The sequence below is a fragment of the Momordica charantia genome (genome assembly GCF_013281855.1).
Source record: "Momordica charantia cultivar OHB3-1 chromosome 2 unlocalized genomic scaffold, Mcharantia_2.0 BLBB01000002.1, whole genome shotgun sequence".
Classification (NCBI taxonomy): Eukaryota; Viridiplantae; Streptophyta; class Magnoliopsida; order Cucurbitales; family Cucurbitaceae; genus Momordica; species Momordica charantia.
Window position 1 is genome coordinate 6,163,108 of NW_028275160.1, and position 17,238 is coordinate 6,180,345.

Consider the following 17,238-nt stretch of genomic DNA (forward strand, 5'->3'; position numbering starts at 1 on the left):
TTCATGGCCCAATCAATTTAGACGCTATTCCGGAAAAGGAAAAGAAAAAAAAATACAAGCAAACGGTTGAAAAATGAAAAATTGTACAGACATGAAAGGGAAAGTGGCTGTGTGCGTACAAATTCCGTATGCTAAGGACGTTTATTTTGTGGGACATGGTAAAGGGACTGGCTTCATTATGAACAAAATAATAATAAAAATAATAAATAATAAAAAAGAGACAGTGGAAGATACAGCACACGATGTGGGATCACATTAGACTGTGAATGTATATGTACTAAAATAAATAAATAAATAAATAAATAAATAAATAAATATATATATATATATATATATATATATATATATATATAAACTCGTTATCTTGATACAATACAATTTTTAATGTCCCACCGTCTAAATAATAAATAAAATGCTAACATGAGTAGTTTAACGACAATTGACACATATTCCTTCCATTAAGGTCGGAGATTTGAATCTTTATACCTCTATTTTGTTGTGGTGAAAAAATAACAAATACATTTAAAATAAGTCTGGTAATGTTTTACATCAATCCGAACATCACTTTGGTAAATAAGGCATTTTTTAAATCGAACTTTTGATTTCTCAGGACACATTTCTTGAACTATAGAAAAAATCTTATATAATAATTTATCCTAACCATAAAATCGATAAAATGTTAATGTAATTATTACTTGAACTAGGTTTGGGTTGCCACATGAAATAATTTCACAAGATTTTGAAAGAAAAAAAATCATGAAGAGTCATTAATCTTTGAAAAAAAAGAAAATTTAATTGTCGTGTACATAAGTTTTATTACTTTATTAGTTTACCATCTCTCAATTTATGTATATTCGTTTGAGACGTACTATCAAACAGAAACTTTCATTAAGATTAGTATGTTTGTTTGTTGTAATAAATTTATAAAGTTTTCCAAAATAATTTTATCTACTATATTTTCCTAATTAAAAGTTTTTTTTTTTTTTTAATTTTTAAATGGACTCAATTGGAAATTTGGATTGTTCTACCCTTCTCTATCTGCCCGATCATCATGGGGTAAAGAGACTTGAATTTTACTTTCCCATTATACCCTTGTCTCCCGCAAACTTCAAATGGGGTTACCAGGGTCACAACCGTCAAATCCAGGGAGACAGGTTCTGAAATTTGGGCTTTGCTTTCTTCAATAATATTATACCAACAGAAATGATTCCTCTTCAAATTTGCAGTCAACAAAAGAAAACCAAGAGAAATAAATCAAAATCAAAATCAAAAAGTAAAAAGGAAAAAATGGTTCCAAAATCACAGTCCCTCTCCCTCTTTATTGACCAATTTGGACTTCCCCCTCCAAAACTCCCATGGCTCCATGAAAATGCCTTCATCTTTGCCACTGCTCTCAACAGCGTAGCCAAACCCATCAGCCAACGAAACCCAGATTGATTTTGAAAATGACAGTTCCTCTTCCTCTGTCCGAAATCTGATTCTTGAGGTGACTTTTCTCAAATCAAACTGTCCAGCATTTCGTCTAATACTTGGCGGGCACTCACATGGCTCAACAGGTACATAATCTGTTTCCTATTTCACGTTCATTTGGATTCCTGAGCCCTGATGTGGGTCTTCTCTCTGTTTTTTCTATTTCCATTATTTACTTGCTCTGTTCCTGGTGGGTCGCTCTGTCTGGGGTTTCCCTTTTCCTTTTATCGGGTTGCTTTTGTTTTTCTGAATCGCTTTCTTTCATTGTTTATTTGATTTGATTGAAGGGGGAGGGGTGGCCTCTCGGTCTACAGCCTCTGAATGTGAGGGGTATTGGGGTACCTGGAAACCGGGACTATTCAGGATCAGTGTCTTTCAACACTTTGATGACGGCTTCTCCTATTTCCTTCTCGGATTCATCATCCGATTTGGACACTGAGGTCAGTAAGTTTACTGAGATTAATGTGTTTTGGCAATGGAGATTATCAGAAATTTCACATGACGTGATTGGAATGTTACAGTTTAGTTTTGTTATTTTGTGTCTGTACTTAATGCTCGCTGTATAGAAAATGAAGTAATGCAGATGGAGAAGAAACCCCCATTTTTTATACTGTTTCAGTGTCAACCAAGTGATTGCTTGCTCATTAAACTCAAAGTTTGTGATGTCTGCATGTTACTACTGTGGTGCCATGATTGCTAAAATGGTTATTGATCCGAACTAACTCGAATAAAAAAGTTTGTGGTGCAAATTGATAAGAACTGAGGTATACAATTGTAGTAGAGGGATCCCATATAATGTAAAGTCTTGTGTCCTTAAACTTTGTCATCTCTATATCTTGAAGATTGAGTGTATAATTTTGTGTTATTGCAGTATAATAGCCCTAAGCTTTTGATTTTGGGTTTAACTATGATTTTTGGCATCCCATCTTGTAGATAAATCAATGCATATGAAAGATTGATGCTGAAGATTTCATTTAAGATCATATGCATTAGCCTTAGCTCAATAACTTTAAAGATATCTCAATAACACAAGAATCGATCTTACTCTACGGCACGTTTATATTGCAGTCGACGGGATCTTTCTTCCGTGACAAGAGCATCACACTTGGGAGTCTGATAGGAGTTTCTAACATTTTGGAACTCTCAAGAAGATCACTCAGGGGAAGAAAAACAGAGAACACAGGGGACAAGAGGGGCAACCCCAGGTCTAGACCTTGGTTTTTCTCTTTGTGTTCGAGGGAGAGTACCGATGCCAACAGCATCGACGACAATGGCCCTTCATTAGGCCACTTCCTGGCAGAAGAAAGACGAGCGGCCGACGAGTATAGGAGAAACCAGAGTGTAGTCATGTATGGAGGAGATGATTTAGCATTAGCTGAGGCTGCCCAAGAACCAAACTCCTTGTTCATCAATGGCTGTGTGGCACCTCCTCAATCAAGCCTTGGTTCAGAAGTTGAAAGAGGGAGAAATGGAGGAACTGAACCTACAAATGACAATGGAGTTGCAGTTCTTTGTGCTTGCATTTGTGGACACTGAAACTGGGTTTATTCCTTTTATGTGTTTCGTGCTATTGATTGAATTTCTTTCTTCTAGAAACAAATAAAAAATTCAAAGTCTAAAATGACCCTTTTTTTCAATGTGGAATTTATTGAGCTTTTTCATCTGTTTCTCTATCATTTTATCCTTTGGTTAGCTTTTTCCCTTGGGTCTGCTGTCTCACCATTTGAAGGTTGAAGATCTTCTTTTGAGTCCTCTTTCTTTGTATACATATCATTTTTGGGCTGTTGCCATGTTTGGAGGATTTTTACAATCATGGCTTACATTTAAGGGAAATTTATTATACCTTATCTAGGATTCTTCACAAGATTTCTTTTCCCATTTAATTTTTTATTCTATTCTTTTAATGAAACCAAATCTCAAATGTAATTATTTATTTATTTATTTATTTTGGTGTGTATTACTAAATTCTATTTGTTTACGTAGTGCTCATAGTTTTAAATATTTTATCTGAAAATTTGGTTCATCGTCAACAATTTCATGTGTCATTTAACGAAAACTTTAGGTCATTCTTCTTATTTAATACAAAATGAGATATCGTCTTGTACTTCGTTTGATCGATACATTAATTTTTTAATGGTAATAAATTTGAATATATATAAGCATTGAGCATTTCTTAAACAAGGTTTAAATTGTAATACTAAAAGAACATAAAAAAGGTCTACTAAACATAATCTATTTAACTAAAAGTACTAATCCATATGATATTATAAGAATTTTATTAATTGAAAATGAAAATTTTAATAATAAAAATTATAAAGTATATGTTAATTCAAGTATCATACCAAAATATTTGAAAATATAAATGATGAAGTTATCATGAGACTTCTTAATTTTATTTTTGTGATCCATTTTCTACGTTTGAGAATGTTTCTCATACTCAACTCAAATATTTGATAGAAATATTAAAAGAAGAAAAAAATATAAAAAATTTGCTCGTTCACCATTAGTCAAGTTCGATGCACAATTATCCTCTTATTGTTTAATCCTTATTAGTCGGTGGTTTACGACTTGCAATCAAACTAAATTTGCAACAACTCTTCGATGAATTAGACTCAATTCAAGTGATATGACTCATTAATTGGGAGGTTGAAATGATTAATGAAGCTAATCCTTGGATGGAAGACAGTAGAATATTGGGGAAGAACTTTAGCAACATAGATTTTATCCATGCCTAAAGAATTGGTTTCAACCGACCTATACAATTCCTTGCTAAAGTAGCTTCAAACAACGTTATTTTCCTTCTTTTCCTTCTCGTTGATGTACGACTTTCCTCCCGTGTACCTGGGAGAGATTCTTAATTTTTATGCAGTGCAAGTAGCATTGACAACTTAAAAAATGGATGTGTTGGTTAAAAAAAAATTGTCACACAATTTATTATAATAAATTCCTATTAGGGCTTAATACGCCTTTTTTTTAAGTACACATTAGGGCTTAATACGTCAATTACAGAAAACACGCGTTAGATGTCTAAATAATCCAATTAAAATAAAGGATATTCTTGGAAGCCACCTAATATTATTTATATTAAAAAAATTGGAAAAAAAACAAAAATAATAAAATTCAATATTTCAATTTCTTGTCAAATTAGGATACGTTTCTGTCAATTTTTCACCTGAATTCAACCTCTCTTTTTTTTTTTTTTTAGAATCTGGATTTGACGTTGTCTAAGCAAACTGTTTATTTTAATAATAGACTAAATAAACGTATTTTGGAAAATTAAATTAGAGCCACTTTTCAAATGGTTATGGTTGTCAAATTTTAATTACGATTTAGACTTTACTAATGAAGTTGAATCTGTAGTATTCATGGGTAATTGACATATATCTTCAACTAAAAGGTTGTGAGTTCGATCTCTCACCCCACATGTTGTACTAAAAAATGATGAACTTTAATTTATTTATCCAATAATCAAACTCATGATATTTTGAGTTTTTTGACGACGTGTGGAATATTGAAAAGAAATTACACCTTTTAGTTTTTACTTAGAAATAGGAACACATTTATTAAATAGTTGTTTAGACTAAATGTTGTCAAATATTGAAGATCGATCTCTTTTCACCCAGATGAGTTTTAGATGGAGCAAGCTATGTAAGGGAATATGCACACAAAAAACAAACACCTCGAAACTCAAATTAGTCTAAATTCGAGTTAAGTAAGTGGGTCTAAGACAAAATAGTGTACTTGATTAAGAGGAGTGAGAGTCCTTTTATAGGCGGATGGAAGGAATCCATTATGTTACAACCAAACAGTTACACGATAACTAACGATTGCATCATAAGTCGGTAATAACAAAGCTCGGAAGTGAATCCTTGTTACCTTCATTGTTGACAGTCATTTATCCTTGATATTATTTATCACTGATGCGGTCTATCAATAATTAACCTATGTCATTGATATACTAATAGATGTTGAGATGATTTTTTTTTTGTCTTTTTCTTGTTATATTTACAAATTTGAAATTTGAAATATTCTTATATTTGTCATTAATAAACTTTATTTTGTCATATATGCTAGCAAAAAAAAAAGTTTAGTTCTGAATCAATAATAATATCATACTAATATAGATATAATAATATACTCTAAATATTCTATTATTTAATTTTTTTAATACAACATGTGGAGGTGAAGGATCGAACTAACAACCTCTTGGTTGGAATACATGTCAATTATCGTTCAACTATGTTCGTTTTGACTATTTAATTTTTATGTCGTGTTGTTATTGTTATTTTAATTTCGATTTATAATGCATTAATTTATTTGGAATAAAAATAACAATAAATGAAAAAAAAAATATTTAAGAAACAGAAAATGCCCCCACCGAACTCATTTTATATTTGATTTCATTTAATTAATGAACTAATAATTTAACCACCGAAACTAATTCGGCTCTCTTTTTTTGAAAAAAAAAATTACACAATTATTATAATAATCAAATCGTCGGAGAAATTATTAGGATCAGATTTGTACGCTTCGACCGTAACTGCTTCTTCCAGGTTCCTCCACGTGTCGACATCTCAAGCCCTCCTTCTCCTTGTCGTGTTTCGTACAATTCTGACGTCATATAATGATAAACTTTATTCGAATTATTTAATTAATAGAAGACATCATCACGTGACCTCCAACACCCACGTGCCCCCTTCATTATTATTTTATTATTTTAATCCTCGCCCATCACCTTGTTGACTCGTTAAACTCGGTGCAGAATGTCCAAGTGGGCCCAATGGCCCATCCACAATTTTGATTTTATTTATTTTTAAATAAATAATATCTTTCTCACTATTTTTTCCTTTTTTTTTTAATACTTTGACTTTTTCAATCTCAAATTAACAAATCATATTACAACTTAAGATGACCCACGAAGATAAAACTCACTCTCTTGCTTAATATTTGATTTATTTTCCCAATTCTACAAGCAAACATGGATTCCTTTTTTTTTGGTTTTTTTCCTCTTTTTTTTTCTCTATGATATGTATTGATAGGGGCCCAACACCGAAAGCCGAGTAATTGAATCTTTTGATCATTTTGCAAAGCGGGAAAAAGGGATCTTGATTGATCAAAAAGATGGTATGATTTGCCATTTCCACCTGTTAACCAAGCTTATCAACTGACTGATCATCTTCCGCAGCTATCCGTCCGGAGCTCCGGCCACCGCCGATCTTCCCGAAAGAGCTCATCGCCGACAGCCCTTTGAAGCTGCTGCTACCACCCTCACTGAAGTTGTGGGACTTCCTTCCCTTTCTCTGCTTGGAGTTGTTGGCTTCATGGTCATCAACTTCCTCTCCTGTTTTCGTCTTCGTTTTCGCGACCGCCAAGCGGATGATGTTGCTTCGGCAAAATGGACAAACTGGGGGCGTCAGGCATGCCGTGGTTGGGTCCGGCTTGCTGTAGCAGCAAAGGGAAAGAGTGCATTGAGCACACATGACATGGCCGCAGTTTTGGACTTCAATTGTGGAAGCTTGCTCAAAGCAAATGGAGCATAGCTCTGCATCATCACCACCACTGATCTGCAAGAAAGTCAAGTTTCTCAATGCTAATAATGTTTGAAAATCTCACAGAACCATTGCACAAACTCCTGTAAAAAGAAATGGGGGGAAAAAAGCAGCAATGCTGATAATTTTTCAAAAACTCAGAAGTGAAGAGAAACTGATATAATTGAAACTGCAGATATTGGGACCATTCATCACGTGCCTTCTAAGAGCCTAGCTTGAAAAGCTCTCTAAGAAACAAATGAGAAGTCTACATGACACATCAGAGATGCTTTCAGACGTAAAGTGAATGCCGCCAAATTGGGAAAGCAATGCCACTAATAGTGCAAAGGACAAAACACCACTCAGTGAACCGATGGGGGGGCTTCTCCAAAAGCTTCAAAAATCTTATCAACCACCACAACTTTGTTCAAGATCTTTACAACTTCAAGTCAAAGAGAGAGAGCTGTGACTTTTTCGTATACCCAATTGGCTGGCTTAATTAAAATCTACTTTAAAAGTTGAACATTCTTTAATGACGAAGGAATTCTTGATTACCTCAGAGGAATAGCCATCCACTGCATCAGAGTGTGATGGAGAGGGAAGTTCATTAGTTGTAGTTGTCTTCAAGATGTTCTTCTCTCTCTCCCTGTTTGCCTCCATTAGAGCCTGTTCCAACAAAGCTTTTGCTTCTTGGTTAAGCTCATTGATAAACTTCAAGGGTGAGGGCCAAACAAGTGGCTCTGTGGATGAAGGATTCAGCAAGGCTGCACAGGTTCCATGTCTGTGCTTCATAGCAATTACATAGGGAATTCTCCTGTATAGAACCAGATAGGCACTAATTAGCAGACAAATATACACCTAATGCAAGATTATGATGTTAATTTATATTTTTCGATGTTGATACCCAGAGGAATCTCTCTGAAGACGATCTGCTCCCCAAGCTAACAGTTCCCTAATGCAATCCAAGGACCCCCCTCGAGCTGCCAAATGAAGGGGCGTGCTCCCTTGGCATCTGTGGATAAAAATTTGTCAAATCCAACCTTAAACGTAAGAACAAGCTGAAAATAATTGATATAGAAAAATACCCATATCCGCCAGTTGAAGCACTAACGAGAGCTCCATTGTCCAACAGAATGTGAATGCATTCAGGTCGTCTTTGACGAGCTGCCAAGTGCAAAGGGGTTGCTCCCCTACCGTCTCTAATGTTCACAAATCGTACAAATCCCCTATTTCACAATAAGTTAATCAATGGTTGGTTGTACTTGAAAAGTGAAAGGGTATTCGTGAAAAAAGAGCAAAATATACCAGGAAGCAGCAACAGGGCTTGATTGAGCCGCGGAAAGAATGGCTTCTACGCAATCAAAATGGCCATAATAAGCAGCATAATGCAAGCAAGTTCGCCCGTGAAGGGAATCAAACTTTAAAATCTGAAAAGATTTATACCCAAATTAGTTTTCCGAATCGACTTCGCAAAAAAGCAAGAAAGGGAATCAATCAAGAAAGGGATTCAATAATCTATACATTTGCTCCTACTTCAAGGAGCTTCCGCAGACATGAGATCTTCCCGTGCATTGCCGCCAACATAAGCGGAGTCTGAGAGAAACATTCACGACATTCAAGAATCAAAAGACCCAGCGAGAAGAAAACAATGTGAAAGTAACAGAAAAATTCAAATGGAAATCAAATTAAAAGAAGAAACCCCACCTGCTTGTGACGATTCAACAAATCCGGATTGACAGATCGTTCCAAAAGCAAAGACAGGATCTAATAACGACAAAGAAAAATACACAAAAGAAAAACCAGAGTTCTCATCAACAAACCCAAACAACCACGCCCAGAACATCCAGTCTCTCGACTCTCAACCAACAAACAAGAATCAAACAAAATCTCGATAGACAAGAAATAGCAAAATTACAAGAAATCCACCTCGATCTGACCATTAGCAGCAGCAATATGAAGCGCAGACTGGCGATCATAGACAGTAGTGTTCTGCAACAGAGAGGGTTCGTTCTCCAACAAAACATGAACCGCCTCCAAATCTCCATTCTGCACAGCACGAAACAATCCATTCTCATGAGTGGCACTGCAACTCAGCCCCTGACCCATCTTCAATCTGTCGGTACAAAGCAGAAGAGAGTCAAGAGAGGTCCCCGGCGCGGTCTCCGGCCTCCATTAACGGCCCACTTCGATCAGAAGTGGTGGCCTCTGCCATGGAATGCGAAGAGGTCCATTAGGAGCATTACTAAATAGAATCGGAGAAAGAGAGAAGCCTGAAATTGGGAAAAAAAATGAAGAGAGAAGATGACGGTGTCAGTAATGGCCGCTCGCTGTACTGACTGCGGGCAGCGTTCAGATATTTTTCGGGCAGTTAGATTCCGAATGTTGCGCAATTGGCCAACAAGTCATCAACTAATTGATTAATTAATTGCTCTAAATCTCGTTTTCTTTTCAAGTTTTTACAATTATTCAATTTGATTAAATTATGTAATTCTGTACACTTGTCCAAAAATTATGGTTAATTAACTTAATTCCATTAAAATAAATAAGTAAATGAATTTAGTAAATCAAGGAGACCCACACCATGACCCATGTGTTTGTTTAATAACTTTGCTATTTTATTTTGTCGATTTCTCTGTCCATATAATATAATGAAAATAGTTTACGGCTTCGGTGATGTTATTATTTCTTATTTTTTTATATTTTTTTCAATAGAGATAAAATTTTATTTGATTATTATTTTTTGTTTTATAATTTTTAATTGAAAAAAGAAACATAAACATGTTTGGTAGGTAACCGTAGCCATTTTATTGTTTATTGTTATCTATAATTTAAGTTAAAAAAGTAAAAGTTTTATAAGAAAATTAATTTTTAAAATTAAATATTCGAATTTTTATTATTTATTATGCATTTTATAAATCAATATAATAAAATAATATTTTTATTTATGTTTTGAAAAAAATTAGAAACGGAAACAATAACTTGATTTTGTTGCTTTGAAAATTCATACAGTGTTTTAAAAATATTTCTAAAAAATAAAGATAAGAAAGGAGAAACATATGAATAGTTATCAACACTTATTTTTCTTAAAAATTAGAAACGAAAATCATAAACAAAAAATTAAAACGTTATCAAACAAGTCCTTACAAATTGAATAAGAAATAAAGACTAATAAAAAATTAAATCAAACAATAACGTTTTCAACTTTTAGAGAATAATCGTTGTAGTCATTTCGTTATTTTACCGTCAATTTTACACCAATATGTTAAGATTAATCGTTAAATAACTACAAACATCAAAATTGTGAGGGGAAAAAATATCATCACCAACTTCATATCACATCGTAAATATCATCAGGTCTTTTGCGAGAAGTAAAAAAGAAATTAAAGGATATATATGTGAGGATTTACGGCTTGTTAATTTATAGAGATTACAAACTTAAAAGATTAAAAAGAAAATAATATGAATATTGAATTGAAAAATGGCATTTGTATAGCATGACTCAACAACTGCATAGCGTAGAAAGCACGATGACAAAGAAGTTACAACGCAATTTTGAATTATTTTTTGTGATTTCTTCTCCTAGCCTATGGTTAGAATTTGTGACCGTCACCAATATATATTCAGAATACGAAAAATAAACAACACCACTTCTCAAAAGAATCCATACCATCGGAAAAAAGGAGAAACAGGCTACCAAACTTCTGATACTGTCATGCAAAAAGCTGCTCTCCGCCCACCAAAAGGTGCATTGCCCCGTTTAGTGATTCGAAAGATTGAAGGCTTCCCAAATGAAATCATTAATTTTTGTAAGGTCAGCATCCACCGTATTTATCAATATTCGTAGGGTTCCATCTCAAAACCGTGTCTATTCTAAACATGCAGAGTCCCTAACATATCCCTTCAAGATCGTGGTTCTCTTCAACTCATCGATATTTTTACTAGATGTCATATCAATATTCATGGGATTTCGTAAACTTTTGTAAAGTCTTTTTTTTTCAACGTAGGATCTTGTAACAATGCTCATGTGATGGTTACCAAATTTGAGAGAGAGACTACTTTTTAGCCTATGAAAAGAAAACAACATGAATTGAAAATGATTAGGCATGACTCATAAAATTCTATTGTAGCATATAGTAAGAATTTATGTAGGTTATCAAATTCGAGAGAGATACATAATTCGATCCTACAGCAAATAGTTATATCTTAAAGAAGAAAATGGTCAGTAAAATAAAGCTATATTATGCCAGTGACTCACGTGAGATAATTTCTCCAAAAGTGGGTAATTTATTTTTCAAGTACAGATCAAAATAAAGTGATTTGACTCAAAATAAAACTTAAATGTAGAGATGATGGTCTGAAGCTACACTACATTTAATCCCCATTCTAAAACAGTTTGAAAAGAACTCCCTACAGTGGGTCCAAAAATATGAACAGCAGAACAGTAATAAAAGCCTATAAGAACTTGCTTTTCCTATTAATTTAAGTTTTTAATGATGGCATTCAATTTCTTGCTCCCCTTCCAACTTCCAACATCCAGAATTCTCTCTCTTACCACCTATCCATTTGGAGAGAGAATGGGATTTGATAATGAGGTCTAAGTAAAGCAAACATTGATTTGGAGAGATAATAGGATTTGATAATGTGGTCTAAGTAAAGCAAACACAATGTTTCTTTTAACTTTTTACTCTCTAAGTATCCTACTTTTTACTGTGTTTTTATGACAAATCATTTTACTATCATCATTGTCGTTCTCTTTCACATCTTTTCCTTTTCCTGCTCTCTTTGTATTTGCATACCCTACTTTTTAGTAAGCTGTTCCTCAGGCCAACTAATCTAAAAGGATAATTTATAGCCTTCATTTTGTTCAGCATGCCATCTCAATACCATAGATGCCAAGTATCAAAAAGTTAAAAGAGAATAAGCAAGTAAGGAGAGATGAATTACTATGGTTGCTTCAATCAATTTGAATCTCTTTTTTGGTAGATAGAAAGTTGCTCCTTCGATTTCGAAACTCGATAGCTGGTAAGAATATACAAGTTATGAGGCTAGAAAGAACCAGTTTCACCGTTTTGACGCTATAAACTCCTTGACATTCTGTAAAACTCCTTTGTGATATGGGTTTTTGAACCTTATTTCACCAGACCTTTGGCCTGCAGACCACCGAGTTGAACAGAATAGTTGTATATAAATATATATTCCAATAACTAAAGTCATGAAAGAAAATAGTTCTGTAAGGTATTCTTACCCTGCTCAGACTGGACAAAAATTTGAAATTCTGGATACCTCTTCCAGTGAATCTGAAACGGAGATTGATCCATGTGGTGAATTGAACAGAACACTAAGAGGAAAAACTTTCTAATAGCGAGACGAGCTATTTGGTCAAATGGCGAGTTAGATTGCAGTTCACAGCATATGAGAAATCATACACATGAATTATTATCATTATTTGTTCTATTTAATCCTTACGCACCATAGCAGTTAGGAACTTACCCATTCATCTGTTCTGATGTTGAAGCAGATACAATACAAATGCCACACTAAGAACACCACCTAGAAATAGCAAAACATCTATTATGTTTCAGAATCTTAGCAGATTTTGAATTCTTAATATCTCGTGTCAACTAAAAGGAACTGAACTTCGATATCAAATACAAATAAGTGATAGAAATACACCTGCCATACTAATTGTAGAATGGAGAATAGCATTGTGCTCAAAACCACTTTTCTTGAGAAACTATTCTGAATGGTTGGTATATACAGTGTCAGTTGCAGGGCATGAATTCGAAACAATTCATAAGCATGATAATACAGGTCGCAGAAACACACCTCTAACCTAGTTCCATCACCATCAGGAACCTCAGACTTCGCCACATCTGAAGAATCAGTTTGCTAGTAAATACAATGCAATGAAGCTGAAAATGTGGGTATGGCTAGTCATACACTTACATTGAGATAAGCACACTAAGTAAGTAGCTTCAGTCCAGAGAAATCCAATTAGTAGAACCATGAAGAGGAGATAATTTTTATGCCCTGCACTACAATCGTATGCAGCATACACCATTTTAACCCAAGTGAAGAAATCATATCGGCTCTAAATGATTAAAAATAAGTTGACGCTGACCTAAGTAGATAAATTAAATGACAGATTTTTACAGCAGAGCTGAGATAAAAGCTTTAACTGCCATCATGTGCTATTTACCAATACAGTTTCCAAATGCAGGACAGTGGTGGTCGAAGCCTTTAACATATGCTTTGCAGATCTGGCAGCATCTCACCCTATTACCCAATCCAATATCCTTGGAGGAAAAACGTTAACCAAAAGTTAAATACCAATCAATTACTGAAAGAAAAGAATGCAAGAACTACCATGGCAACATAAATACCTACAAACTAGCCAATCTGAACATAGTTCAACTAATTAAGACATATATTTCCGCCCAAAATGTCAAGGTTCGAATCCCAACCCCGTGCCCAAAAAAAAATATATATATATATACCTTGAAACTAAGCAATATCCACAATGATAATACATCTAACATGGTTTTGGATGCTGTGAGAAAACTATAATATTAAGTTACAGATTCGGAACAATGTAAATTTTGCTAAGTTCTAATCCAGATTCGAGAATCATTTAAAACAAAACAAAAGAAAAATGGCCAGGTAAAATGAACATTTGTAATTTGTATGATGACAAAATCATTTTGTTATTTTACTGAATCCTAGAGAGAGAGAGAGAGAGAATATACTGCTTCAGTCGAATGCATGAGATGAGGACTAATCGTTAAACATTCTGTTTCCTGCAAGAAAAATAGCTAGGCTGATATTTCAAGACATTGGATCTTAAATTTAATAAGCTCAGACTCCCGGTTATCCATAAAAAATAAGCTCATTTAATTTTTCAACCTGATGGTGAGTGTCAGTTTCTAAAACTAAACTTTGGGCAATTACATCCGAAGGGGGTGGTCTATATGACACCAAACCAGGATCACTGGATAGCATCCTGCCAATTTAAACTTGTCCGTTAGAATAAGAAGTAGAACACCAGACAAGCAGGCATCATGAGTTAATAACATATATCTCGTGCAAAGATGTCGTATGAAACTAAGAAATGTGATACGACGATATCAACGAAGTTAAACAAAACCTCGCTCCCGTTAATTATGGAGAAAATGGGTTCTAAAGAATGAACAGAAAAGTTGGGAAACAGACCTACAAAGGCCAAAAATGAGAAAGACCGTCTGCCCATTAAACAGAAGATCCATCAAGTGCGAAGCAGCTGCAAGGCACGCAAGATAATGTTACTCTGAGCTCACATTTCAACGACAATGGAGTAGATAGCTCCGATATATCCGTGAAAGTTCAAATAATTTACGAGTTCTAGATTTTTGTGATGAACTAAGGAACTATAATCCCTCAAATCTAATTGAAAGAAAACATCAATTAGGAGGAGGGGAAAGCAACTAAAACTTCGCCAGTAATTGAAAAGAATTGGGAAGTATTGACAGCAACCAAAAGAATCTGGAGAAAATTACCTTGTCGAACAATAGCTGTGTAAACCATCCAAATAAAAAGTATACTGAAGAAAACGAAAGCTGGAGCTGACGCACGGACTCGAAGAAGCCGCCTGCACCATCCCGCAGTGGCTGAAACTGCTAGAAGCAGCAAGGCTGAAACAAAAAAGAAAAACAAAATAACCTCTCAGTTGATGGCAAGTATCAATCGGCTCCAAAGAAGAACAGGAGATAGAGAAATGCCCGAAATTAGGAGTTGAAGGAAGACGGAGAAATCGGAGAAGAACTGAGGAACTAGAAATTGAGTAGATTGAGTTAGTAAAACAAGCATGAGAGAGACCACGCAACGGCCGATTAGCTCCGGCCAATCCGCCGGTCGATTCCGATCACGTAATTGCACCATTTCTTCCCAAAATTAAAATGGTTCATCGCACTTGATTGAGCTTCGAAGGAGAGGCGCTGAATTTGGAAGCCCATGCCTTCATCCGGATAGTTGGGCCTTTGTAATAATTTGGGCCCATTAAGAAGAAGGTCCATGACCCCATTTACTTGAAAAATGGCAAATGAAATCTCCGTGTATTATTCATCACCTTCGCGAATGATATTTTTGTTTCGGCTAAATTACAGAAGAAAAAATTTTAAAAAAAAAACAACAAAAATACTATCCTCTACCTTTTATAAACGTTTTTAAATATACTCTTTCAACGAATATTTGTTAATATTTTAAACGGAATGTTGATATGATATAATATAAAACAACGTGATAATTAACAATTTAAAATGATTGTTTTTCAATCGACAATAAAAGTTCATATTTCAAATTTTATCCTAAAAAGTCTATTTCTTTAATTGTGAATCTAGTTTGTTTCTCTACGTTATACCCAATTTTGCTTAATCTCCCCTTTCAAAATGATTTATTCTTCAATATTTTACCTCTTTTCATATTTGATTCTGGCAAGCTTTTACACGATTATAGATTATTTCGTGTCAATTTTCGTTCAAAATATTAACGTATGTTTGTTTGAGTGGTATCTCTGAAACATTTTAATTGTAATATTGAAACTTTTGAAAATAAATGAATATTTGGAAAGAAAGAAAGGAAAGGAAAAAAAAAAACCCACAAAATTTGTAATTTTGCCTTTTGTTTCAAGAGATTAGAATATTAGTCATCCAAAGTTTCAACGTTCATATCAAAACTTTAACAAACAATTACTCTTACATTTAATCAGTCAAAATACATATCGATTTTTAAATTTAAATCAAAACTACGAATATGAATAATTGAAATCGAGTCAATAAAAGTAAACATTATTGAAACTTTAATCAGCAAATAAATCTTAAAAATTAAAATAAGAGCCAACAGCGCTTCAAATATATTGTTATGAATTGGGGGTCAAGCATATTCCATCATTTAAAAATAAGGACAAGTTGACTTAGATGTTGTATTAAAAATATTTACAAATATATATTAAATTATCTTTTTTTGTTTTTTTGGTAATTGACCTACTTGAGCACACGACATGTAAAAATCAACTTGTTTGATTAAGACTCAAATTTAATTGAAATATAAAAATTGATGCAACAAATGTACTTAGAATATAAATTAGTTTGTTTGAATTGAAAAAGTAAGACTAATATTGGCTGAACATAACTAACGAAGTATTTAAAGTTGTTATTTCGGCCAGTTTGTCACTAATTTGACTAGCTATAAATAAATTTGAATGATGCAATGTGAACAACTTTTACTATTAATTCCTCGAAAAATACAAACATCATAAAGGAACTGGTAAATTATATATGAGTGCTGGTTCATGATTTAATAAATTTCAAACATTGCAAATTATAAACAATCAATATTTAATTATTTCTAACGTCCTCGTGCATATAAAATATCAATAAATTATTATACAATTTTTTTTCCAGTAGGACACATAGTTGTTTCACTTCTTTTATATATGTCAATATGATTACAATTATCTTAAATTACAAGTTACTCTATTTACCTTTGTATAATACAACTTAAAATTTTAAAAAGTATCTCATAAGTCTTTAAATTTTGTGTTTAATTAATTTACAAACTTTAAAAGATATGTAACAAGTTCTAAATTATTGTGTTTAGTTAATATTTATCATATTCGAAAAAATTTAAAAATCTACAAAAATTCATTTAAAGGCATAGCGGAAAAACAAATGAAAGAGATGGACAATTGTCTATTTAGTAGTTTGTGGTAACTCAAAATTATATTAAAAATACTAGAAGATTTTGTGGTTTTTCTCTCGTGTCTCATTAAATTGAAATATCATATCTATAAAACGTTACGTTGCAAAATTTTGTCATCCCTCTAATAATTTTAGCTTTGTCCCCGACGATTCTTAAAACAAAAAAAAATTAAAGGTTATCATCTTATGAGAATTTTGTCTTAATAGGTTAGTGGGTTTTATAATATAATTAATGAATTTATTGCATACAAAATTAAAATTTGGGGAGTATAATTAAAAATTGGCCATCCTTTTTGTTTTTTTTTTTTTTAAAAAAAAGCCCATCCTTTTTCCCTTGGGAGCATCTCGATTATCGTTTGTCCCAATGGAGCGCGAATCTCGTGTCGTGTGCTCCAGGCTCTAATGTAATGGTCCCCGCTTAAACGGCCAGGATTCGCCAAGGGGACTTCGGACCGGCCAGCCGACGCTTTACACGTGGCGAACGGCCACTGGTTTGCGTCGTCCGGAAC

General features: G+C 33.7%; 3 protein-coding genes across 6 annotated transcripts; 1 reads left to right on the top strand and 2 right to left on the bottom strand.

Annotated features, from left to right (window-relative positions):
* The first annotated feature begins 1,319 nt into the window (after nucleotides 1-1,319).
* Nucleotides 1,320-3,131, top strand: LOC111017078 (uncharacterized). The gene is made up of 3 exons (XM_022292739.2): nucleotides 1,320-1,556; nucleotides 1,758-1,910; nucleotides 2,539-3,131. The coding sequence occupies exons 1-3, from the start codon at nucleotides 1,545-1,547 to the stop codon at nucleotides 3,004-3,006; spliced, it is 633 nt and encodes a 210-aa protein (XP_022148431.1). The 5' UTR covers nucleotides 1,320-1,544; the 3' UTR covers nucleotides 3,007-3,131.
* A 3,261-nt stretch (nucleotides 3,132-6,392) lies between these two features.
* Nucleotides 6,393-9,363, bottom strand: LOC111017099 (putative E3 ubiquitin-protein ligase XBAT31). Its single transcript, XM_022292776.2, has 8 exons — nucleotides 8,925-9,363; nucleotides 8,703-8,762; nucleotides 8,520-8,591; nucleotides 8,304-8,425; nucleotides 8,084-8,224; nucleotides 7,903-8,010; nucleotides 7,554-7,812; nucleotides 6,393-7,034 (listed from the first exon to the last, which is right to left on the bottom strand). The coding sequence occupies exons 1-8, from the start codon at nucleotides 9,102-9,104 to the stop codon at nucleotides 6,618-6,620; spliced, it is 1,359 nt and encodes a 452-aa protein (XP_022148468.1). The 5' UTR covers nucleotides 9,105-9,363; the 3' UTR covers nucleotides 6,393-6,617.
* A 1,070-nt stretch (nucleotides 9,364-10,433) lies between these two features.
* On the bottom strand, nucleotides 10,434-14,959 carry LOC111017116 (putative protein S-acyltransferase 4). 4 transcript variants are annotated; one of them, XR_002602259.2, is made up of 13 exons: nucleotides 14,753-14,957; nucleotides 14,531-14,665; nucleotides 14,208-14,274; nucleotides 13,902-13,998; nucleotides 13,745-13,795; nucleotides 13,198-13,294; nucleotides 12,945-13,028; nucleotides 12,825-12,871; nucleotides 12,672-12,737; nucleotides 12,489-12,548; nucleotides 12,244-12,295; nucleotides 11,943-12,148; nucleotides 10,434-11,062 (listed from the first exon to the last, which is right to left on the bottom strand). XR_002602259.2 is itself a non-coding variant. In XM_022292802.2 (12 exons), the coding sequence occupies exons 1-12, from the start codon at nucleotides 14,910-14,912 to the stop codon at nucleotides 12,060-12,062; spliced, it is 1,005 nt and encodes a 334-aa protein (XP_022148494.2). In that variant the 5' UTR covers nucleotides 14,913-14,957; the 3' UTR covers nucleotides 11,929-12,059. The 4 variants fall into 4 exon arrangements, 1 of the variants encoding a protein (XP_022148494.2); XR_002602260.2 differs by having other exon boundaries at nucleotides 10,434-11,553; XM_022292802.2 differs by lacking the exon at nucleotides 10,434-11,062 and having other exon boundaries at nucleotides 11,929-12,148.
* Between the last annotated feature and the right edge of the window lie 2,279 nt (nucleotides 14,960-17,238).

Excerpts from the sequence above, each read along its gene's own strand:
- LOC111017078 (XM_022292739.2), top strand. Across the intron at positions 1,911-2,538 it reads CATCCGATTTGGACACTGAG|TCGACGGGATCTTTCTTCCG; the intron begins GTCAGTAAGTTT and ends TTTATATTGCAG.
- LOC111017099 (XM_022292776.2), bottom strand. The coding sequence starts at position 9,104 with ATGGGTCAGGGGCTGAGTTGCAGTGCCACTCATGAGAATGGATTGTTT. Across the intron at positions 8,011-8,083 it reads GCTTCAACTGGCGGATATGG|ATGCCAAGGGAGCACGCCCC; the intron begins GTATTTTTCTAT and ends TTTTATCCACAG. Across the intron at positions 7,035-7,553 it reads TGGATGGCTATTCCTCTGAG|ATCAGTGGTGGTGATGATGC; the intron begins GTAATCAAGAAT and ends ACTTTCTTGCAG.
- LOC111017116 (XM_022292802.2), bottom strand. The coding sequence starts at position 14,912 with ATGGTGCAATTACGTGATCGGAATCGACCGGCGGATTGGCCGGAGCTA. Across the intron at positions 14,275-14,530 it reads CACAGCTATTGTTCGACAAG|CTGCTTCGCACTTGATGGAT; the intron begins GTAATTTTCTCC and ends CGTGCCTTGCAG. Across the intron at positions 12,296-12,488 it reads ACATCAGAACAGATGAATGG|ATTCACTGGAAGAGGTATCC; the intron begins GTAAGTTCCTAA and ends TCTCCGTTTCAG.